Source organism: Vigna unguiculata, chromosome 10, assembly GCF_037176805.1.
Source record: "Vigna unguiculata cultivar grain cowpea cultivar isolate G323 ecotype 2 chromosome 10, ASM3717680v1, whole genome shotgun sequence".
Taxonomy (NCBI): Eukaryota; Viridiplantae; Streptophyta; class Magnoliopsida; order Fabales; family Fabaceae; genus Vigna; species Vigna unguiculata.
This window is the reverse complement of record NC_140801.1, coordinates 3405433-3431197: the sequence shown is the minus strand read 5'-3', so window position 1 is coordinate 3431197 and position 25765 is coordinate 3405433. Positions and strand designations below refer to the sequence as shown.

General features: G+C 30.2%; 2 protein-coding genes and 2 non-coding genes across 4 annotated transcripts; 3 read left to right on the top strand and 1 right to left on the bottom strand.

Annotated features, from left to right (window-relative positions):
* Positions 1-6026: 6026 nt before the first annotated feature.
* Positions 6027-6100, bottom strand: TRNAV-AAC (transfer RNA valine (anticodon AAC)). The gene has a single exon. It is a non-coding gene; the product is annotated as a tRNA-Val (tRNA).
* Positions 6101-13645: 7545 nt separating this feature from the next.
* Positions 13646-17920, top strand: LOC114166387 (NAD(P)-binding Rossmann-fold superfamily protein). The gene is made up of 9 exons (XM_028051106.2): positions 13646-13963; positions 14875-14987; positions 15368-15421; positions 15567-15651; positions 15861-15966; positions 16596-16682; positions 16821-16918; positions 17380-17489; positions 17642-17920. Exons 1-9 carry the CDS (start codon positions 13696-13698, stop codon positions 17705-17707), a joined length of 987 nt encoding a protein of 328 aa, XP_027906907.2. The 5' UTR covers positions 13646-13695; the 3' UTR covers positions 17708-17920.
* On the top strand, positions 17103-17176 carry TRNAV-AAC (transfer RNA valine (anticodon AAC)). The gene has a single exon. It is a non-coding gene; the product is annotated as a tRNA-Val (tRNA).
* A 3581-nt stretch (positions 17921-21501) lies between the features above and the next one.
* On the top strand, positions 21502-23602 carry LOC114166970 (heat shock 70 kDa protein 4-like). The gene is made up of 2 exons (XM_028051850.2): positions 21502-21738; positions 21845-23602. Exons 1-2 carry the CDS (start codon positions 21519-21521, stop codon positions 23485-23487), a joined length of 1863 nt encoding a protein of 620 aa, XP_027907651.1. The 5' UTR covers positions 21502-21518; the 3' UTR covers positions 23488-23602.
* Positions 23603-25765: the final 2163 nt, after the last annotated feature.

The following is a 25765-nucleotide window of genomic DNA, read 5'->3' as shown; positions in this document are numbered from 1 at the left end:
CATCTTCATACTCTCCCCATATCCACCCCTCAAAGGAACACACCTTTAGAGTCTGTTCGTTGTAGCGTATTTACTATTGTTGTGCAAATGAAGAGATGGATTAGGAGGGATTAAGCTTGTTCGTTTTGCATGATATGCAAGCGAGATTTAGCAAGGATTTAAAGGATATGAACATTTTTTCATCCCGCTTATTTAGCTCAGATTTGAAGGAGAGTTTTATGAATTGACCCATTTACCCTGATCAAATTATATTATTCACGTGTTACATGTATTGGTTCCAATTCGAAGCAGCTTGTTGTTGCTGTTCTTGGTGCGAATGAGGGTGAAGACAAACACCAAACTGGTTCGAAGCAGCGGTTGTTGTCACGACAATGTAGTCATATGAGAATTCGCATCGTTGGAACGATCTTCGTGACCTGGAACGGTTCCAAAATTTGAGAAATGGCTACGTTGGAACAATCTTCGTGCCTTGGAACGGATCCAAAAGTATGTCATGCAGCTTGGAACAATCCAGCTTGGAATCGATCCCATAAATAGCAAATCCGATCCCAAAGTTATGGAACCGATCCTCCATTCATGGACTGCGTGCAATATTAATTTTTAATTTTTTAATCCCAAAGAAATATTCCATACTAATTTTTTAATTTCAAATAAAATTATATTCACAATTGTTTGGTAAAATTTATTTCAATACTATGAAAATAAATAATTTATCTTATTAATTTTTGTAAATTATTTATTTAAAGTGTATCATTAAATAAAAAATTTAAAAATTGATTAAACTCATGCAAACACAAATTTATACTCCTTATTATGTATGGATAAAATGGTAAACTCTCTTTTAAATATATTAAAACATTTTTTTTAATCTATCATATCAATCAAATCCCTCACTAACTCTCACAAACTTTACTACTAAATTCACTCATAATCACCTTCAAATCCCTTAAAAAAACAACACACCCTTCACTCTCAAATTCACTCAAACCCATCCTCTCCCTCTCCCTCAAATCTATCTTAGGAAGTGAACAAAGCCTTACACTGTGTTCGTTTGAAGGTGAGCATATTTGCGAGCAAAGAAATTAGTGAGGTTGGAGTGTTCGTTTCAAGGAGATGTGTGTGAAGTGAGAGCGAGGAATTGAGGGATAGAGGAATTTTGGAATCGCAGCTATTATGCGAGGATATGAGGGGGATGAGTGTACGTTTTACAGTTTTACCTTCGCATCTCTCTCACCGCTGCACTGCAATGGAAAACACTGTTGTAACCAAAAGTGGGTGCAAGAAGCTGCAACCATGGTGTGGAAAACCAAATCATGCGTGAAGGATTCGATCTTCTGGTGCTGGATCGGATACGGTGCGTTGGTGGATCGAATATGCGTGATGAATCTGTGCTCACTGGATCGGATCTGATGGGAGGTGGATCAGATACGGCTTCGCGAGATCGAATACGCAGAAGGAGTGGATCGAATACGCTGTGGTGGCTGGAGCTGGATCGAATCTGGCTGGACGCTGGATCGAATCCGTTTTGTGGATGGATAGAGTGTCTTTAAAAGAATTAAGAAATTTATTTACAACACTAATTTAACTAAGGACTAAATGGTAATTTGATTATTACTTCTACTAAAACATATTTTTTAATCTATCACATCAATCAAATCTTTTCCAAACTTTCACAAAAATTACTTCTAAATTTATTCACCATCATTTCTAAATTCCTTAAAAAAAATAACATAAATTTCACTCTTAAATCAACTCAAACCATTTCACTCACTATCTCTCAATCACTCTCTTTCAAGTGAACAGAGCATTAGAGTGAGCATTAGAGTGTGGTGAGGTTGGTAATTAGAAAACACATATTCATGAATATGGGTGGTAAGAATAGAAAAAAAATATGATGCAATTAGAATAAATTAGATTTTTATTATTATTTTAGTTTTTTCTTTTTTATAAAAGTTAGGCTAAAAAGATGGGTTCAAAATGATTTTTTTATTTTTAATTAAATTAATTAATTAACTTTCTTTTAAATTTTTAATTTTTTATAAACTTTATTTCATTTATTTTTACTTTCTTTATTATTATTTTTCTCTTTAATTGTCATGGCTTTCCCATTAAATAATGTACCGACAACCTTACCTTCATATTTGTCAAATTGAACATCAACCCTCGTTGAACAATCATATTCATTCTTAATTCAAATCAATTCAAAAACATTAAGGAAAATTAACTCAACATATGACCTAAAACACCTTCAACTCATTGTCTTCTGATGTATACTTTCCTCTACCTGCCATTGAAGATAGACAACATCAACAAACATGTTAAAAAAAAACACAAAACACACATAACACAGACACATAACCCACCAATCATAAACGTTTTCTTTTTCTTTTTTAAATTTCACTTCAATTAGTATTGTATTATACTAACGATGCGATATTTTTTAAATATATGTAATATTATATTAATTAATATAAAAAATAAATTTATATTTATTAAAAATAATTAAAATAAATGAAGAAAATATTAATAAATAAAAAAAGTATTAAAATAATTTTATTAAAAATATATAAAAGTAAATGTAAGTCTCTAAAGATAAATAAATAATTATATTATAAATAATAAATTAAAAATAAATAATTATAAAAATAAATATAAATTATAGATACGTACAAAACACATTTGCAGTGTTTACTGGAAGACAGAAGGAGTGAAAGTTAGAAACATTGCAGTGGGACACGTTGGTTTATTAAAAAAAATCAAAAAAATCACGAAGTGATACGTGATACATTGTTGGGTTGACACGTGTATATTTAAAAAGATTAAAAATAAAATTAAAAATAAAAATAAAAAAAATTCAAAAATTTAAAAAAACTACAAAATGACACGTAACAATCATTATTCATGGTCGTTAATGATTTAAATGGTGTTAGAAAAAAGAATTCAATTGAATAAAATTAACGAAAATTAAAACCTATTTAAACACAAAATCAATATTAAGACTTATTTAAAAAAACTTAACGATGAGAAAAAAGTATTATAACCTTAAAAATAAGTAAATAAATATTGTAGTGTCTGACTATAACAGTTGGAGGCTCCAAAACCTGTTGAGTTGCGTCTTCGTCTCATATCTTGTTGATACACTAAACAACTGATTACATTGGCTTAGTATAATTATTTTATTCTATCTTAACTACCAAACTGACAGTTAGTGTCAAACTTTTTCACAATTAGTCAATTAGAAATTATAGTCATGATTTTAAGTTGCACATACTTTAAAATCTTTTTCACTCGGCCAATTATAAATTATAGTTGATATCATATTTAAAGTTATCTGAAAGTATTCAAACTTATTTAAAGATATTATGTTTAAATAAGCACTGAATCAGAAATACAAGAACCCACTTAGTATAAACATAGATTAGTGGTGACAAAATAACAGAAACAGAAAAAAAAAATCCTAAAGACTAAGACATGTTAGTAACCACTAAGATATTATTCTAAAACAGAAAATAATAACGTCTTCATCGGTGTCACTATTGTTATTTTAAGAGTTCTTGATAAGAATTTAATTTGTTTTCTTTTAGTTTACTGTATCACATTGTTTTTATTTTTTATTTTTTGGAACTTTTAGTTTACTAAAAAAATAAGATCCTTTTTATAATATTATATTTTATAATAATCAAATTTTAATTAATTAATATTTTATTTTATTATTAATATTTGTAAAAAAATACTTTTTTTCCATTATCTTGTTTAAGATATGTAATTTTGATATTTTTCTATTTGTGGGGATATGTTCTTGTAAACATTGTGTAAAAACAATCATTTTTATTTTATTGATTGACAAGATTATTGTGAAACCTTTGTTTCCATTGTAAAAATGATGAATTGCACACTTTCCTTTCTTTGGTTGTTTCAAACGATTGAAATATTTATCGACCGATGTTCATAATGTTTTTGTTAATGGAGATCTTGATGGAAAATATATATGCAATTTTTTCATGGTTTTTTTATTAGTTTTCTAGGATTTGCATATAATCTACTTTGTTCTCTTTATGGTCTCAAACAATTACCATGAAAATAATTTCCAAACTTCAGGACTCTACTTAGTTTCAGATTTGGCCAATACAAAACATACTACACATTGCTTACCTTCACTCGAGATTACGATTTTCTTGTTATGTTAATGATATTCTTTTGGCTAACAACAACACTTATGCTTGTAATTAGGATAAGAATCATTTGTAGTCTTAGCTCAAAAAAAGTAATCTCGACAAAACTAAATACTTTTTGGGTATTGAATTTTATCATAATTTATCTAGTTTTTAGTCACTGGACATTTTTTATGAATATTTAAAGTGAATGTGGCTGACTTGGGGTGCTAACCAACTAATTTTCACATGGATAAACATAATAAATTAGCTCTTATGTTTTGACTTATCGTAATGTTGCACCTTATCAACAACTTGTAGATTACCTTGTTAAGGACGATTCAAAAAGGTTTAAGAGACTTAAAATAAATTTAAGACCGAAACATTTTATTTAATTTTTTTTTTAAGTTTTTTTATATAAAATTATTTATTAAATTGTCAAAATTAATTTCATTTAATATTTTCTTTTTAAATAGATTATAAGGTTAATTTATTTAATTTTTATTGAGACATTGTTGATTTTAAATAAGTTTTTATTATCTTTAACTTTGAGAAACTTTTTTGGACTGAACTAATTTATATTTGAATTGTTAACATTTTTCTATAAGCTATATATGCAGTTGGAAAGAATGTATTGTTTTTATACAATGGAGAGTGTCAATTAGTTTATCATTTTTCAAACTATAATATCCCTTCAGATATTTAATTTTGAAAATCGATTCCATCAAGATCTAACAAATAATGTTTTAAAAAAATTTCAAGATTTAAGCATTTTTATTTCAAAAGTGTACAATCTAATAACTTTAATTTTTTAGCAATAAATAAAAAACCGAAAAGTTATATTGTTGGTTTCACCTATATCTATGTTGTTGTTATTATTTTATTCATTCAAAGAGTACCCACTTGTATTTTCTAAATTAAAGTCATTAATAAATAGAAGAAAAAAATAGAATAAAAAAAATGATTATAAGAGCATAAAGATAAACAAAATTAATTATTAAATATATTTTTTAATACCAATTAAAATTGGAGAACACTAATAATAATTTGATTAAATTTTATTATCAAACATCAATTTATAATTAATTTAATAGAAATATATTAGTATCAAATATCTTTTAGATCTTTATTTTTCTTAAATATAATTTTATAATTAATTTAATAGAGATATATTAGTATTAAAAAAAAATTATACATTTTTTTCTTAAACATAATTTTATAATTAATTCAAAAAATTAATATTAGTACTGAAAAAAATTAAAACATTTTTTTCTCAAAAGCCTAAAAAGAAATATTTTACCTGCTCTACACTTGAGTTAAGTTATGTCATATCCATGCAATCTTTTAATTTCTCCAACATCCTCTTTAGGAACATTATGTAGTATGTTATGTCAAGAGTAAACCATACAAGACCTACTTCTCAATTCTACTTCAAAAGCTATGTAATATCTTATGACTATTCTAATAAAACAGATTGTATATCCAAAAATGTTATATTATAAAAACACGTATTTCGTTAAGTTCTCTAGTAAGAAAGATTAGTGATAGACAATAAAAAAAATAGTATAGAATGAAAAGCAATATAATATATAATGCGTCGTAAATTATTTCTTAAAAAATAGTAAAAAATATTGACTTGGAACAAATTAATGTATAAGAATTTTTTAAAATAATTTATGCATATCACTTTAAGTTTTTACTTTTAAGACAGCTTAAAAATCTTCATAATTTCCGATTATTGAAAGTAATAGTGAGTTAGTAAATAGATGCATATATTCATAACTTTTTCAAAATAATGTAGCAAATGTTCTTATTGTATTAACTAAACTTTAATTTTAGAGAAATAATTGAAAACGTAAAAGTAGAAAAATAAATTGGCGTCGCCCGGACTTGAACCGGAGACCTTCAGTGTGTTAGACTGACGTGATAACCAACTACACCACGACACCGTTTGTTTCAAATTCTAAGGCTACTCTATTTTACCTAAAATATAAATGAAAATCTTTTCAAAGTAAAAATTTGATAAAAGCGTTCCCAGAATTCAAGAATGTAACATACAGGCTAAATAAGAAACCAAATTTCACTTAAGATAAAAGCAGGTGACATTGTATTTATTTAAGTTCTTTTTTTATTTATTTATATATATTTCACTATATCACATTATTTCTAAAATTTTTCGTGCAACTTATATTTTAATATAACAAGGGATAAAATTCATATTTTAATTAATGTTTTACATATTTTTAAAGGCCTTTTTTTGTAGTTCTAGAATTTCTACTATAAGAAATTTTTCGATTAAAAATTAATGTTAGAAACAAAAAATAGTTAGTCACTATAGTAACTAATTTAGATACCAATTTACAAAATAAAAAATTATTGGTTACTAAAATAATCACTGTTATAAATAAAAAATTATAATTGATCACTATTTTCTCGCCCACGTTCTCATTGACTCCTAAATCCTCCATTATTTTTCAAAGAAGCTTGACCTTTAAGGGCTTGATCCAATGGCTCTTATTAACCCATCTTCATTCTTTCTTCATGAGTTTGTGATAGTGTAAAGAATAAGTAAATTTTTCATTTGAAATTGACACTCGTCATGTATCAAATAATGTTACTTATGTATAAAACAATCCTCGTTAGCTTAAGATATAAAATGAGGTATTAAGAGTTGGAGTTTAATTGAATTATAATGATATTTTGCTATTTTACAATTAATATAAGAGAAAATATCAAGTATGCAACTGAGCCACAATCATTGGTGTTGAGCCATGGAAGTAGAAAAGACATAATAACACATTTTGACTTTATAGCTGAACACAAAAATTGGAATTGAGCCTCATGAGGAAACCTTCTTTGCAAGAAAATTTGGAGCACAAATCTATGAGGCTGAGCAATCATGAAAACCTGGGAAAGGTCAAGTGCTAAGCACCAAGCCAAGGGGCTAAGCTGAGAAGGAAACCTACTTGTGAAGAATGTAACATCCCTTGGGAATATTACTTAATTAAATAAATAAAAATATGAAAAGGAAATTAATTAGCGAAATATTATTATTCCCAAACGCGGGAAAAATTTAAAATATTTAAACACGCGCCAAAATTTATAAAATAGGAGTATTAAAAGCATTACAATTTCCAAAATCCATGTTCATAAATGAAAACATAATAAAAATCCCTAGCTCTAATCCCAGCTAGCCCTCATTCTGTCGCCTGAGCATCATCAACATCACCTGTATCATCATCTGCTCCCGTGTAACGAATCACACGATCATCGCCATACACAAACAAAAAGGGTGAGCCGATAAAAATAGAAATAACATATATAATTACAGAATATAATAAGACACCCATCTTATTTAACCTAATTAGTTCTTGGCCAAGACCTTAAACCTCAAAGCTTTTCAACCTTTAATCACACAATTAGTTAGCCTTGGACTCAGGATTTATGATGCTTACACGAACCTGCACGCTCGTGGTCCTGCCTCTACGAACCTCTCCGCTCGTAGTCCTGCTCTACGAACCTCCCCACTCGTAGTCCTGCTTTACGAACCTCCCCGTCCGTAGTCCTGCTCTACGGAACTGCCCGCCCGTAGTCCAACACATGTGATCCACCAGCCATGTACCTCCCCGCACGCAGCATCTCTCAAGTGTGAGCACGAAAGATACGAACCTACCTTGCTCGTATCCCCATACAAGAGTAACTAGATATGAACCTTCCCGCTAATATCATCACATGTTCACCACCATCCATGAACCTACCTGCTCATGGCACAACATCTCCCGATCCAAGTATAGCATCATTACTCAACGCAACACACACACGAAACACAGTCTGCAGAATTATCGCCTGGCGTAGCCCCAAGCGCCGCCAGACGAAACCAGTCCAGACCGCCTGGTGGAACCTCCTCACGCCAAGCGCCAGCCCTTTCACATACCCACTGTTTTGCAGACACCGCTTGGCGGAGTATACCCTGCCGCCAAGCGCCACGAGGTGCAGGGACCTCTCTCGCTGTTACTATCACCTGGCGGTTATCAGTAGGCCGCCAAGCGCCATACCAGAGGCATTCTGCTGGTGGTTTTGGCACTCAATTTGGTTAGCTCTACAATCCAGATTGCTCTAAGGTATATTGCGCATTTGCTTTTCAGAACCTGATTCTAATTTCCCACCAATCCTAACCTGATTTGATTTCTCTATAACCCATCTTTATCATTCAAACATTTCATACTAGGGGTTCACCTACCCCTGTGTAGTTACATCATGTCTCAGTTCACCGATAGCAGAACCCAATCTCACTCATTTCTTTTAGCCAATTAAGCTCATAAGTAACAATCCTATACTTAACCAATGGTTCATGTATCCTTTCATCCCCTAACCACTCTTTTCAATTCCACTTGCTCAACGCACTAGAATCCATATTTCCAACTTATCTACCATTCCTTTCCAACTTAATTAATCTCTACTGTCATTGTTCCCTGATATCAGATTATTAGTTTACCATAATGTTCATTACCTATTAGACATCAATGCATTCCAATTGCACTCTCCAATTCAATACACTACATATAAGCATAACCACTTCCTATTCCTCTATATTTCCTCCATTCCAGCTAACTTTTCTCCCAAACCAACTCATCCATAATCCCTCTCGCGTCCACTGCACCAGACTTCTCCATACAGAGTTGTCTAGCTGCCATCGCTTGGCGGCCAATAAGATGTTGTCGAGCGACACGTCAGTACCTGGGTAAAATCCTAGGTTTCTTGCACCTGCGAACCCAATCCTTCTCTTCTACTTTTCCATCAACCACCACACATTAATCTTGCAGAAACACTATAATTTTATGCTACTAATCCACTCCATAACCTCATACCAATTAATACATCATTGACGTCAAACTTTTGAGAATTTAGAATCCTCCACGCATTTGATTGAATCTTTAAGTTTCATAATCACAACCCAAATTTTTAACCACTCAAAGAGACAATATACCAATATAATCAAACATTCAATTAGGCAAAGATATCCCAATGGAACCTTAACACATGATGAAGTTCACGAAATCAAAGCAAAACAGCAGCAAACATTGTGCATCGCTTGGCGGAATTCAACCCACCGCCTGGCGGAATTCAACCCACCACCAAGCAACTCGAGGCAGAACCCAGAAACTAGGTTAAAACTGATGTGCCGCCTGGTGGCACCTTTATGCCCGCCAAGCGGTTTCTTGGCGAAAACCCAGAATTTTGCGAAAACATCGTAATTAGGCAAAAAAATTCATCCAATTTAATTCATACAAGTCACAGTATATTGTGCATGATTAAAACATCTAAAAACAACTCCCCTTACTTGGATTCCTTGCTAAAACATGGATTTGATGTGTCTCTAACCCCAAAAACACTCTTGTTCTTTGCTTGCACCCCCAAAACTGGTTCCCACTCCAATTCTTCTGCCCAAGGGTTCACACACAGTTCCAGACCTTTCTAATGCACAGATTAAAATAACACACAAATGGCATATATAGGATTTGAACCCAAACCCTCTCACACAATTGAGTACTCTCAACCACTTGAACTAATACTTTTCCACATCATAACACTCCGCATTAAATTCCTTAAAGGCTTTTACTACCCGCATTTATTAAATAATTATTTAATTAACTATTTAATTTTCTCGGGTCTTACAAAGAAACCCTTGTGGCTGAGCACCACCCAAAAATTTTTATGAATAAAGACCTCATGTCTTCATTCTAGGCATTGAGTGGAGTGTTAGAAATGTAGTTGTAGGAAAGAATAGGGTCTGTGGGGCTCGAGGAAGATGCTTTTAGTGTAAATCTTATGAATAGATGCTGCTTGAATTGCATTGTAATATTCTATGAATAACTGAACTCCCTCATGTCCAGGTTTGATGTAATCAATTTTGATTCTATACACTTCTACTTTTTGGGTATTTATCTTTGCTTTCATTCAATTGTTTGTGGTTTGATTTATGCTTAATGATGACTTGATCACTCATCTATTTAACTAGTTTGGACTAAGTTGGGAAACTGGTATCAAATTGTGGTCCAATCAAATCATCATACATGTACTAGTGCTTTCGTGGTACCTAAAGGGGATGTTGGATGAAAGAATCTTGCACATGAAGGCAATGATTAATTCAAAGAGTCTTGCATATTAAAGCAATGATTTATATATTTAATATTATTGTGACTAATTCAATAAAAATGAATAAATAATCTAATATATTTATAATTATCAAAGAAATTACACATATATAAAGGAATGTTTATCCTTTTTTTCATATTTTTGAACTCATGGTAGTTAAATCATAATTAAATTTTTCAGTTAACTTTTTTCGATGTAAATAATCATATTATCTGCAAAATATTCATCTTCCACTTTATTAATGTGCATTTGATTCAAAAAGTATTCACAAACTTTCATTTCATTGTTATGCGATAAGCAACCATATTATCATGTTTTCATCTTCAATAGTAGTTTCTCTATCAATTTTAAAAAATAAATTTATTCTTTTGTTTTTCATCAATATACCTATTTAAAAACTAATTTATCATAATCTAATCAAAAGTTGAGAGACATAATTACTAAAAATAATTTATGATAATCAAGTTACAAATAAAAATCGACTATGAAAAATTACATAGTACATTGTTTCTTCTTCTATATTAATAAAAATTGAATATACAAAATGGTCATGAGATAAAAAATAATGCTAAATGTTAAACAAATAGTTCACTATTAAGTGAGACAAGAAAAATTTACCTTATTTATTTATTTAATAATGGAAGAGAAAATATGAAAAAATGAAGATAGAAATACTGAGTTTATGTTTAATTTTTTTTTAGTAACAAAAGAAAATAAATAAGTATGAGAGAAGAATACAATATATGAAAAACTTAAAAGACAATGGGAAAGAAAATAAAAAATATTTTAATAATTTTGTTTCTTTATATATTTGAAATTATGTTTTATTATTTATTATTATACTTTATAAAATAAATAAATAAATACTTAATTTAATTTTTATTATAATATTATTTAATTTAAAAAATACATACAATTTAAAAAAATTTAAAAATTTATATAATTTAAAAAAAAATTAAATATAAAATAATGAAAAAAATTGGAGGAGGGAGGGTCCGTGGCCTCGCCCCTTCCAACCTCCACCACTGCATAGGTTCTAGCGATTCAGGAATGAACCTATATCTACATAGAAAGAGTACTCCCAAGACATTGAATGATTTACATAGTAAGAAAACAATATGGTAGTGGTGTAGTAGAAGAATATGAGATGAAATCAATTCATAGCCCTTATTCCACTCAATCTATATAATTACTACTATCTATATTTTCATATGCTCTATCACAATCCAAAAATAACTATCAATATACTTGTTAAATCCATGTGAATACGACACTTGTTGATATTATTATGCACCAGTGCACTTGCTGGAAAATAGTTGTTGATAAACGATCGTCAACTTATAGAAAACCTTCCAACTCTTTAAGACTCATGGAGTGAAATCTTTTGACTCTTCAATCACACATACCAAATCGAACTTTGGAGTCAAGGAACAAAATATCTTCTCTATCACACAAACATCTTCAATTTTATCTTTATATCTCTTTAATTGGTTCACAATCGCCTTTATTTTTGAGCAATAATTCAAAATTGATTCGTATTCCTTCATCTTCAAAGTTTCAAAGTCATCCTCCTAACTCATTTGACGTGTTAAACAATATTTCAGCATGATATTTCAGTTGTTTACACCATTTGTCACGTTCCAACTCATATCTTAGTCTGAGATGCCATTTAACATGTAAAAAAAAATATTGTTGAATTAAAATGACTATATCTATTTATTTTAAAATTTGAAAAAAAAATGTATCAAAATTTGATACACGAACGCATTTTAATTTTACATTCAAATTTAATAATTACAAACATATTTAACTCAAATATCTTACAAATAAGTAAGGTAAAAACATCAACTTTTAAGTAAATTAGTGTATAAGAATTTTAAAACACATTCATTATTTTTCAAAATAATGGAGAAAATGTCTTTATTGTATTAACTCCAAATTCTTCCCTGAACTTTAAGTATAGAGAAAGAATTGAAAAAATGAAAAATAATATATATAATGGGGTTGCCCGGACCTGGACCGAAGACCTTCCGTGTTAAATTGACGTGATAACGAACTGCATGATTTGCATTGAATTTTATAATTACTGTATTGGATATAAAAGATAAATGAATAATCTATTCAAACTAAAAACTTGATAAAAACGTTCTCAAAATTAAAAAAATGTCAACTGCACTGAAATTAAAAAAGCTTAAATTTCCCTTCAGATTAAAACATCTGACATTATTTACTTTTGTGCGACTTTTATTTTAATAAAAAATCAGATAAAATTCAAATTTTGGTTAACTTTTAATATAATTTGTTAAAGTTTTTATTTTCTGCATCCATGTAATTTTTAAGTGTAGCCCCTAAATTTTAAAATGACCATTTTGTTCTTAGTAGAAATAACTTTCATATTATGTGTTCTGAAACATGTTTTCTAGAATTTTCAGAACTCATAATAAGATTTTCAAAATAAACTTTTCATAACACATTAAATGCATTTCGGAATGAGTTTTGTATAACAAATTTCAGAATAAATTTTTTATAATATACATGATATCTCTTAAAATGAGTTATTCAGAATTTTGTAGAACAAAATTTCTAAAACTAGCTCTCTACAACATAGATGATAACTTTCATTTCAGAATGAATTTTTGGAATGAGTTTTTGTTTTTAGAATGAGTTGTTTTTTTCTTCTTCTTTCTCTCATAGAGTCTAGTAGAAAACAAAACTGTAACAGTTGCACCGCGACAAATATAAGAATAATAATGGTGATAACAATAAAAATAATAAATATGAGAATAATAATAGTATAATAATAATGTTATATAAAGAGAAATAATACTTTGGTTTTTTTTTGTTATTATAGTTTAATAGTACGTTAATAAGGATGAGGTACACGAAGAAAAATCCATTTTTAACATGTAACTTTTTAAATTTAGTGATTTTAGATTTTGAATTTGACGTCACCATATAAAACTCTAATGAGAAAGCCAGGTTTTAACTTTACCAGTGTATGATATTATTCTTTGTATGATGACTTGTAGTATAGATATCTTAGAACAAGTTATTTTCTATATAAATTATTTTTATTTTTTTTTTCTATTTCTAAGAGGAGTTTAGAAAAAAATAATTCTTATATTTTCCTCACAAAATTTTACAAAACCGATAAATTCAGTTTAATTTTACTTCAACCAGAATTAGCTGTGTTTACTAGAAGCTAGAATTGAAAGTTGAGAAACGTAGGAGTGGGACAAGTGGCACGAATGCACAACAACCAAACAATTGGGTTCAATTCTGAGGTTCCCATTTAATTTATTAAAAATAAATAAATAAATATTGTGGTGCCTAACCATAACAGTTGGAAGCTCTAAACGACGAGCCAGTTGCATTGTGTCTGCGTTTCATGGCTTCTGCAACTCTCACACTCCCTTTGGCCTTCGCCGGGCGTCACCGTCACGGTGTTTCTCAGCGTCGACTTTTCTTCTTCGGTAAATTCCGTGACGGAGTTTCCATCTCTTCTTCTGCTTCCAAACGGAGGGTGTTGGCGAAAGCGCAGAACGCTGTAAACGAGGAAGTGATTGAAACTCAAAGCTCGGAGTTGAAGAATGGTACCCAACGCACTCCTTCTTCCTCCAAATTGGTGCTTGTTGTTGGTGGCTCCGGAGGCGTTGGTAAATTATCTGCACTTACTATTGCTCTTCAAGTTGTTATTACCATATTATATGTTAAACATGTTGCTACTCTCAAAGTATGTTGAAATTTAATTCTAATTTTTCCAAATACTAGTCAGGCTTAACTAAACTTTGATTCCGTAATTTTGTCAAAGTAGAAATTTTGTTTTCTGTAAAAAATTGATTACACTTTCGAACCCTTCAGTTTTTCAAAATTAAAATTTTTTGTATAATTATTTTATTCTATCTCAACCACCAAACGGACAGTTAGTGTCAAACTTTTTCACCATTGGTCAATTAGAAATTATAGTCATGATTTTAAGTTGCACGTACTTTAAAATCTTTTTCACTCAGCCAATTATAAATTATAGTTGATATGGTATTTAAAGTTATCTGGAAGTATTCAAACTTATTTTTTATTGATTTTATCATAAATGATTAAAAATATATTCCATATAATTCAAAAAATAAGTTTTTTATAACTCATGTCATTTTGTTTCACCCTTTAGTCTTCCATTAGGATGAAAATGGTGATATTTAGATCTGTAATTGACTAATTTGGTGATAAATGTTTGAAGGACTAATGCGGTAAAATGCCAATTTTTGAGGGACTAATCTGGTGACAAACATCTTAGGAGGATCATTGTGGTGATACCCCAATTTTTAGGGAATGTAATTGAAGGTTTACTCTGTAAGTAATTAAAATACTGCAATTAAATAAACATGAGTGTAGTAGTAACTTTTGTTATCTGTGTATCCTTGCTTTTGTATTTGTAAGCCTTTTGTGATCTCACTTATAGTGTTATTTTTTGCATTAAGATTAGTTCTATAAAATGTAGAAATGCATACATAATTCTCGACAATAGTTTGCTTGAGGAAGTTTATGAAGCATTTGTTCCCTTGCTATTCAGGGCAGCTGGTAGTTGCATCACTGCTTCAGCAGAATATTAAGTCACGGTTGATACTTAGGAATCCTGAGAAAGCCACAGAACTATTTGGTGAACAAGATAAGGAGAAACTGCAGGTACGCCATCTACTCTTGATTGAGCAATCAAAGTGAAAATTTAACTGCTTAATTAGTCCCTCTGAGGTATCAAATAGATGTGACTCAGTTGACATCACACAGTGAACCTATGGGGTAGGACTTAGGTTCAATTCTCACAAGACCATTCTTGGAGAGGTTTGAGGAGTTTAAGTGTGACTAATCTCCGGACAGAGGATTAGTCTCATAGTAAATCCGAAAGACCGAAGCTTGTGGAGATAATTCAGGGTGCCAAAATAATTGTGATTCTTATCCAAAACAGAAAAGTAGTCCCTCTGAGGAGCAACAAACTATGTTTGTTAATTTACTTTCACCCATTCTGGATTTATTTTCTATTTATATCGAGCTTCTGAACATAACAGGTATTCAAAGGTGACACAAGGAACCAGGAAGATTTGGATCCATCCATATTTGAGGTAAACTCTTCAGAGTATTTTGCAGAATAATACTTGCTTCGATCTGAACTATTTTCTTTTTGATGATTAATTTCAGTCAGAAAGAAAATGTAGGAAATAATTTGTATTTCTTTTGCTTTCTTGTTTTTATTTACTTGCTTTTTAGGGTGTCACACACGTGATTTGCTGCACAGGAACAACAGCATTTCCTTCAAGGCGTTGGGGTGATGATAATACACCAGAAAGGGTTGGTAAGAATCATGTTATGCATATATTGCAGCATTTGATGTCATAACTAGAATGAAATAGAAGATTAGATATCTGAAGATTCAAGAGTGGAAAATGTAAGCATAATACGGATGCCTTTTACTGAAGTTGCCTACAACATAATCTTCATCTACTTTTCATGCACTTGTCGATATTTTTGTTTTGATTTTGACTAAAAGTATTTAATTTGAAGATTGGGTGGGAGTGAAGAATCTAGTATCTGCATTACCTTCCTCAGTGAAGAGAGTTGTTCTTGTGTCATCAATAGGTGTGACCAAATTCAATGAATTGCCATGGAGGTAAGCATACCTCATATTTTATTCTTAATTGGTGAAGTTTTTGTGATATTGTATGTTGGCTTGCTAGAAAGTAGAATTTATTTTACTGGTAATTAAGAATAAGACCATTCTAAAATTATAATGAGAAACTAATATATACTTCAAAACACTTTTTCATGATGGTTATACTTTTTCTTTTGTTTTCAAATTCAAGTGTAAGGCAAAATGAAATTAGCTTGCGTTTATACTGTTATTGAAATTTCATAACTGGTTTTTTGTTTGCTATCATTGATTGAAGATTTGGTTTCATTAGGCATAGTCAATGTTGTGCTCCAAACTTAGAAAATCAAAGTTGTCTAACTTTTCCTTGTTAATAATCAAGACTAAGAGCCTAAACCTTTTCTGGTGCTGTCAAACCAGTTAACCAACCCTCATTTACAATAGAATCAAATAGCATTGATTAACATATGTAGTAGTCCTATTGTTGCATATGTTGAAAAAAGTTACCCCTAATTCTTTGTGTGGTGTGGATGATTCCCCTGTTCATCCTTTTGATTCAAATGTTTGTGTAATTACTCGACGACACTTATTGTGTTCATTATGTTCCAAAACTTTGGTCACGGACTTGTCATTGTTCCTTTTTCATGTAGCATTATGAACCTATTTGGTGTCCTGAAGTATAAGAAGATGGGGGAGGATTTTCTGAGGAGTTCTGGCCTTCCATTTACCATAATCAGGTAAGGTGAAATTTTTGCGTATTCCACTCCTGGTTTTAACACTTGATGAACATAAAGGTGGGGGATTTTTAATTTAAAATTAAATTGTACGTCTTAAAATTTTGAAGTATTCTCATATAACATTCGAATGCATTTTAGACCTGGAAGGTTGACAGATGGACCATACACATCATATGATCTAAACACTTTGCTCAAAGCAACAGCAGGTCAACGACGAGCAGTCCTTGTAGGTCAAGGTATGAGTAACACTCATTTATAACAGTGGAACAACACAAACGTTTGTTTCTTTTTTGTTAATTTCCTAAGCAATGCTCGCCTGAATCAATTAGCAAGATATGCCAGATGCAAGATTGAATATTTGAATATATACTAGTATCCATCGTAGTGAACATAGTAATAGATGAAGTGTTTTGGCATGACGGTGTCGTGGTGTAGTTGGTTATCACGTCAGTCTAACACACTGAAGGTCTCCGGTTCAAGTCCGGGCGACGCCACTATTCATTGTAATTTTCATTTTTTCATTGAAGTGCAGAGAAATGTTTCACACTACACGTGAGATAGATATTGAAACTAGAAAGTTAATTTACCTTATTTGTGTTTCCATTCCCATTTTAGATACATGACTATGACTTATTTATAATATAATTTTTACTAGTATTTTTATTTGAAGTTTTAAAAATTTGTTACGGGCTTTCAGGTGATAAACTAGTTGGCGAAGCCAGCAGAATAGTGGTTGCTGAAGCTTGCGTGCAGGCACTAGATCTTGAAGTCACTGAAAACCAAGTATATGAAATTAACTCTGTTGAGGTAATTTTTAAGTTGTAGTTTTACGTATTGACTATATAATCTGTAATATACTGTAAATAAAGAGTGCATATTTGTTAGCCAATCATATTTTTAGTTATATACTCCTTACTCCATCTGTGAATATTGTTGATGCTAAATTGCACACATTTTAGGGGGAAGGTCCTGGAAATGAAGCTGAGAAGTGGAAAGAATTATTTGAGGCTGCGCAATCCAGTTAGCATTTCAAGCCATGTGTACATTCCAACATACCAAACACACCAATTAAAGAAGACGTGCCTAAATAAGGAAAAAAGAAAAAGATATGTTGCATCTTTTTTCCTTCTGTGTTATTGTTATAAATATTTCGTAGCAATTTTATGTTGATACGAATTTATTAAGAGAAGAGTTACTTTTGAATCTATTAAGAGAAGTTGGCGTTTGGGTGGCGATAACTTGTGTCAGAAAAAGAAAATGCTTCTTCATCATAACCATCATATAGAAAACAATATTTGGAGATGATTAATCCAAAAGTAAATAGAAAAATTGTTTATGAATTGTAGGGTATTCAATGGTGGAGTCTTTGAATCTTTTTTCCTATTATTGTAGGAGTGCAGTTAGTAATTGTGGAAGTGCTGGAAAAAAACTGGTCTGCAAGCCCAAATAAAGCCTTTTGCAGTCCTAGAGCTTCACCTTCCAGCACTAAAAATTATTGACAACCCGGAAATTTTCTACCAAAATATACTGGAAGCAAGGGTAGAAGCATCACAAATTAAAAAAAAAATCTATATATATATATATATATAGATAAAAAAATGTAGAAATATATAATTTAAAAATAATGAAAGACAAAATTGCAAGAAAATCTAAACCACTACAAATTTATGGTTATGTTCAAATTTAAGGTTATTTAAACACTACAAATGTTTAAATAAAACACCATAAAATAAAGCACTCTCTTGAAAGCAGAAAAGATCCAATAACAATACCGACATTTGATTTTTATTTTTCTCTTTGTGTAAATCTCGATTCTTGAACACATAAAATTTTATAAGAAGTTCACTAATCAAGAATGAGATTATAATAAAAAACCAACTTATTCCCCCATATTTATTACCATTACCATCATTCATTTGTTCAACTACCCTTTAATTGCACTTTTCAATGTGGTTAAGTAAAATAGGACAAATTTTATCTTTACTTTGTTTTTTTAATTCATCATTCTAATCATCTTTATATCATCACATCATACCATTAAAAAATCAAAATAAATAATTGAAAAGTGATTAAAGTAATGAGTTAAAAGTGGATAAAAATATAGGTCAAAATATCATTGTACCTAATAGAGACAAAATCATATATATTTTTATGGTCAGGCCTATTTTTTTTTTTTAATAAATATGCATTATGAATAAGTAAAATCGATAAAAACTAGCCGGAGGTTTCCTTAAAAGGAAGGACTTTCCACTCAAGTTTCAAAGTAAAAACAAGATCAAGATCAAATAAGCTTCCAAATAAATGGTTTTTTGGCATGATTCTTGGTTGGTTTTTGGTTATGATCTGAACTAACATATGGGAAGGTGAAGGCAAATGTGTAGACTAAATAAGGTTCATTCCAAGGGTAGGGTTTGGTTTCGGTCACCTAAGAGAAAGCCTTGAAAGGCTTGCTTCGAGTTATAGAAAGGTCTTAGGTGGCTAAAAGTGAGAAGTCCAAATTAGGGTTATAGGTATTTCTTGGAGAAACTTTTTTTTTTCTTGAAGGATTCCTTGGTTAAATTTTGAAGGTAGATCTGTGGGAGTGTTTGACTGAATATGGCTTTATAATTTTGAATGGTTCTTACTAAGACTGAAAATAGAAAAGGCAATTCAAACTCTTAACTTCATATTCAATTCAAAGGTCATGATTATAAGCTCATAATCCTATTTATAAGGTCTTGATTATAGACATCGGGGGCCTTATTTATGAATGTGAAATTTAATTTCTCACCTAAAAGTGTTAATACACTTCTTTATTCATATTCGTCCCAAGAATAAGTTATTGTGGAAATTACTAATGCATGCCTTTTTTTTTTATAAGTTTTTTCTTTCTCATATATAAGACTTTCTTCTATATTTTTCACATTTTTGTATTGTTTTGAGTTGTCTTCTTTATTTATTTTCTCCAAGTTCTTTAATTGAAGATTCTATTTTCTGGTTATGATAAAAAGAGTAGTGTCAATATCTTGCCATAAGCATATGTCAAACTGATAATAATACATGTATTAGGCAACAAGAGGAAACCAAGACACTAATTACAATTTTAAAAATAAAAATAAAAATGGCTAAATTAAAAATATATTTTAAAAAATGAGAACCAATTGGAACAACTTAAAATTTAAAAATCCAATTAAAATTTTGGAACAAAAATAGTACATTCCAAAAATATAAACCAAATATGTTTAAACTAATTATTCTTCGAAGAAAGTTATGATTAAGTGTTTTAATTGCCGAATCATTTTACTCAGAAGTACTTTATTACATCATCATATGAACATAAAAAATATATTTTCCATTTAACTTTTGTAACGTATTAATATAATTCACATATTAGTTTTGTTATTAGGTTACCTTAAACACTTTATTATGTGTTATATTAACTTATTTGCAAATGTTTTTGTTTATATTTAAAATTTTTTCTTTTTAGTAATTACTTTTTTAAATTTAAATAATTACTCGTTACAAAAGAATTATTTACTGTTTTATGTTTTAGTAACTACTTTTTCAAATTTAATACTGATAATATTATTTATATAATATTACTTATAATATTTTTTTTATTATTTTATCAATAGTGTTATATATATATATATATAATTATATACACATTTAATTTTTCTAATTTTATTATTTTTATAATTACTTTTATAATTAAATAATTTATAAGACACACATCTTTATTGTCTTTTTTTTAATTATTTCTTTTTAAATTTAAATAATTATTCATAATAAAAAAATTATTTTTCATTAGTCATTTTAGTAACATCTTTTTAAATTCAAATAATTATTCATTCTACAAGAATTATTTGCTCTTTTATTATTTTAGGAACTATCAAATTTATACTCATATTATTATTTACACAATATTACCTATAATATATTTTATTTTATCTATAGTTATATCTATAACTATATATTTATAACTATATATTTATAACTATATACAACCTTTGTTTTTCTAATTTTATTCTTTTAATAACTACTTTTAAAATTTAAATAATTTATAAATCTTTAAAAAATTTGTACAAACATGTTTTTTCTTGTCCATTGAATCCTCCCATATAATATATAACTATATATTCCTTTTCACAATAGCAACGCATCGAAGTGACTCTATTATATATTTTGGTTGGATTTTAAAAATGGAAAATCATATATACACATCATTTGATTTTTCTACACTTATCCAATATTTAAAAAAAATATAACATTTATTTTTCTATTTAAGTTTTCCTATATTATTTTACATTTAAAATTAAAAATATAATTTTATTAGTGTTAAGTAGGTGTAAACATGGAAAATGAAATATTTGTATACCATTACCCTTTTAAAAATGTTGACTTGCGAGATTACGTGCTTATTAATTTTAATTAGTCCACTTAAAATCTTAAAAACTATAGTATTATTATGAATTTACGTCCATTCTATTATACCTAAATTTCCATTTTAGTTTTTGTTAAGTCTATTAGTTTTCTGCAAAATATCACCATAATATATAAAAAAATAAGATCATTATGACAACTGTCATATTAAAATCGTGACAGTTAAAGCGATTTTAATGCCATGAAAGAAGGAAAATCAAATGAATGATAACTTATAAGTTATACTATCAAACTATCAATGGGCGTGAGAATCTTTCTTTTTTCAATTTCCTTGCTGATAGGAACAACTAAGTGGTATTTTGGGATTATTTTTTTTTTAGTATTACCAATCAATTATAAAACCCAACCCTTCATATTCATCCTTACTTCTCAGGTTCTTTCCTATCTTAGTGTCTTGATTCACATAAAAGAAGAATGGTCAAAGACAACAAGGGTTTGGTCATAGGAATCGACCTTGGCACAACTTACTCGTGTGTTGCAGTGTGGCAGCAACAAAATAATAGAGTGGAGATCATCCATAACGACCAAGGCAACAACACCACTCCTTCCTGTGTTGCTTTCACCGACCATCAAAGATTGATAGGAGATGCTGCTAAGAATCAAGCTGCTGCCAATCCGGAAAACACCATCTTCGGTATATTTTTACTTTCAAACTATTACTTATTTTTTCTTTTGTATGATTTTCTTGTAAGTTTCTAGTGGAAAAAATAGTCTACCAAATCTTTTGTTAACTCTTGTAGATGCTAAGAGGTTGATCGGTAGAAAATATAGTGACCCTCTTGTTCAAAAAGATAAAATGTTATGGCCATTTAAGGTTGTTGCTGGTGTTAATGACAAACCTATGATTTCTGTCAAGTACAAGGGTCAAAAGAAGAAACTTTGTGCAGAGGAAGTATTATCCATGGTCCTGTCAAAGATGCGGGACATTGCTGAGGCATATTTAGAACAACCTGTGAAGAGTGCAGTGATTACTGTACCTGCCTATTTTAATGATTCTCAGCGCAGTTCCACCACTGATGCAGGTGATATTATAGGCTTGAATGTTATTCGTATAATTAATGAGCCGACAGCTGCAGCAATCGCATATGGTCTTGATAAGAGGAACGATTGTGTTGGAAAGCGAAATATTTTTGTTTTTGATTTTGGAGGTGGTACATTCGATGTGTCTCTCCTTACTATCTCAAACAAAGTCTTCCAAGTTAAGGCCACCGGAGGAAACACTCACCTTGGCGGAGAGGACATTGATAACAAAATGGTGAAGTACTTTTTAGAGGAAATGAAAAGAAAAAATAAGGTGGACTTAAGTGGGAATCCACGAGCCCTAAGGAGGTTGAAAAATGCATGCGAGAGGGTAAAAAGGACTCTCTCATGTGTTGTTACTACAGACATTGAGGTAGATTGCTTGTTTCAAGGCATTGATTTCCGTTCTTCAATCAGCCGAGCAAAATTTGAAGAAATCAATATGGACATCTTTGAAGAGTGTATGGAAACAGTAGATAGGTGTCTTAGGGATGCTAATATGGACAAAAACAATGTGCATGATATTGTCCTTGTTGGTGGTTCTTCTAGGATTCCTAAAGTGCAAGAGCTACTACAACACTTCTTCAACGGAAAAGATCTTTGCCATAGCCTAAACCCTGATGAGGCGGTTGCTTATGGTGCAGCTGTGCAGGCTGCTTTGTTGAGTGGAGGCATTAAGAATGTTCCAGATTTGGTATTGAAAGATGTTACTCCACTCTCACTTGGTGTATTAGTAAGTGAAGATGTCATGAGTGTTGTGATTCCTAGAAACACTTCTATCCCTGTAAAGAAGAAAAAACAATATAAAACGACAATAGATAACCAATCCTTAGTCTCTATTAATGTTTATGAGGGTGAGAGAGCGAGGGCCAGCGATAATAATTTGTTGGGTTCTTTTGTTATTTCTGGTTTTCCTCCCGCTCCTCGTGGCTATCTATTTGATGTGACTTTTGTGCTAAATGATAATGGCATTCTCACCGTTACTGGTGAGGAGAAATCCACTGGTAATAGGAATGAAATTACAATAACCAATGTCAAAGGAAGACTATCTACTGCTGAGATTAATATAATGATTCAAGAAGCAGCGAAGTACAAGTCTGAAGATGAGAAGTTTCTTAAGAAGGCCAAGACAATGAATGATTTGGATTATCATATTTACAAGATCAGAAAGGACTTAAAGAAAGAGGACATAAGCTCAAAGTTAAGCTCAAAAGAAATGGAAGATATCAACTTTACAATTTCTAGAGCCACCGATATGCTTGATGGTTTGATCAAAATTGAAGATATCATTGCTCTTGAAGACTGTCTGAAAGAGCTTAAAGCAATCTTTAAACGAATTACGGTCATGGAGAAGGTTGAGTAGTTGTTTTCAGTCGTCTTGTTTTTGCTTTTGCGTAGTATTTGGTTTGAAAATGGTTATTGTTGCCAATGCATGTCATTTACATTTGATTTATCCTTGGATTCTTCCATGCACACATATTGGTTTGTTCATGTCTATTTATAGTATTTGATATTTTTTTTTGTCATACAAGTGAAATTGTTAGGAATTGTATATGCATATAAGTAAATTATGCTTTGAAACGATATGGTACGGAATGACATGATTTTAAATTTATTAAAATGAAGTTTTGCTAGTTATTAGTGTGAATCAAACACAATTTTAATTATGTTTAATCTCTTTGTGTTATTTTTTTTTAATTTTAATTAAAATTTTACTTTAACATGATTTTTGTGTCATACAAACCCAACTTTCTCCTATACATTAATTTTTTAAAATTTGTCCATTTCTTTAATTTTATGAAAAAAATTACACAATGATGGAAAAACTATCCTTTGATATTTATTCTTGGGGCTTTGTTTATGAAGTTTTAGGCTTTTCAAACTATTGGGCGCCACAACAAAAGTTAATGTGTAGGGGCTTTTTCCTGCACTCCCAAACATTTCTCTCAAACATTTATTCAGTACCCCAACAATCAGAAATTATTACCATTATATCCTTACCTAACTGGGTTGTTGGGGTTAATTAATAAGAGTTACTAGGACGACAGGTGTTTGACCTTTAAGATTCCACCTCCAAAATTTTACCCCTACACCTCCAATATTTTTCTTCCCGTTCTGTTGTGCTTTGTGTTCTAGTAACGTTTATTCTCTTAAATGTTGGTGCAGTCCTTTTATTCCGCCTGTGGTCCATTTTCCAAGTTGTGGTCCTTGAATCTCTCGTTCTCTGCTCCCTCCTCCAACATCTCTTTTTCGTAAAATATATTTTTTCTCTAAAAATGTTTAAAACGGATGTCGACATCCGATTCTATTTTTTCAACTATGGATGTTAACATCCGCTTCATATTTTTCCTGGTTGTGGTTTTCAATTCATGCACTACGGATGTCGACAACTAGTTTACGTATATGAGTTGTAGATGTTAACTTTCGTTTCAAGTTGCTTGTTGTTTGGAGCTTGTTTCAAAGAAGCAATACGGATGTCGGCATCCAGTTTACACGAATGAGTTGCGGGTGTCAACATTCGTTAGGTGTGAACTTTTTTTTAAACAGGTTTTATTTAATTTTGTGATACTGTGACGTTTAATAGACCAAATTGAATTTTGATATACATAAGATAAAGTTTTAATAAAGATTATATTTATTTAATATAATGAATAATGATTTTGTTAAAAAAAATTAGAAAAAGTATGAATTAGGAACCGGATGTGCACATCCGTTTTAGTAATGAAAACGGATTATTGAACTTCCCGTAATCATGTGGAGCGAAAGTTGTCTCACTTGATTTTAGAAGAGAATGAAAACATATTTCAATTTTTTATGAAAAGAAAATTGGATGTGTAGGTTAGAAACGAATATGAGATTTGCGAGTCAGATGTCCACCTCCGCAACTCATTGTTACTTTTGTTTTATAATTTATCCTTTGAATTAATTTATATGAGTATATATTATTTTACATATATAATTATTTCTTTATTAATATACTTGTGTATTTTGTATACATATGTAATTATATATGTTTGAATAATTTATTATTTGACTTCTTAACTTTTTTTTTATGAAGAGAATATCGGATGTGGACATTCAGCATAAGCTAGATACGAATTTCAAATTTGTGTGTCGGATGTCCACATCCACAAGTCATTATTATTATTTTTTTAAAATTATCATTTGAACTATTTTTTTATTTTGTTTATTAGATTTAATATTTTCCTCTTCATTATTTGTTAATTAATTGTAGGGGGTTATAATTGTGGAAGATTATCGATTGAGTTATTTGAGTTTTTTGGATTCTCAAGTTAATTCTAGTTTGATGTCAGATTTTTCTTCCTTTATTCACGATATATAGGAGGATGATTAAAAATAAAATTTTTCTCTTTTATGTTTGGAACTTTGCAATTACTCTAGCCAAAAGGTTTTAAAACAATTAAGTTATGGAGTTAAATACGTTGGACTTTCATGAATTACTCTAGCCAAAATAAAGTTTGAGTACATAGCAGGTGGAGCCATCACCACTCATGGCCTAAGTTGGATTTTCATGCAATTTAACAAAAGGGAAACAAATGTCGACATTTGCAACTCATATATGCAAACCGGATGTTGATATCCATAGTGTTTCAAATAAAAACCTCACTATTTATTATTCA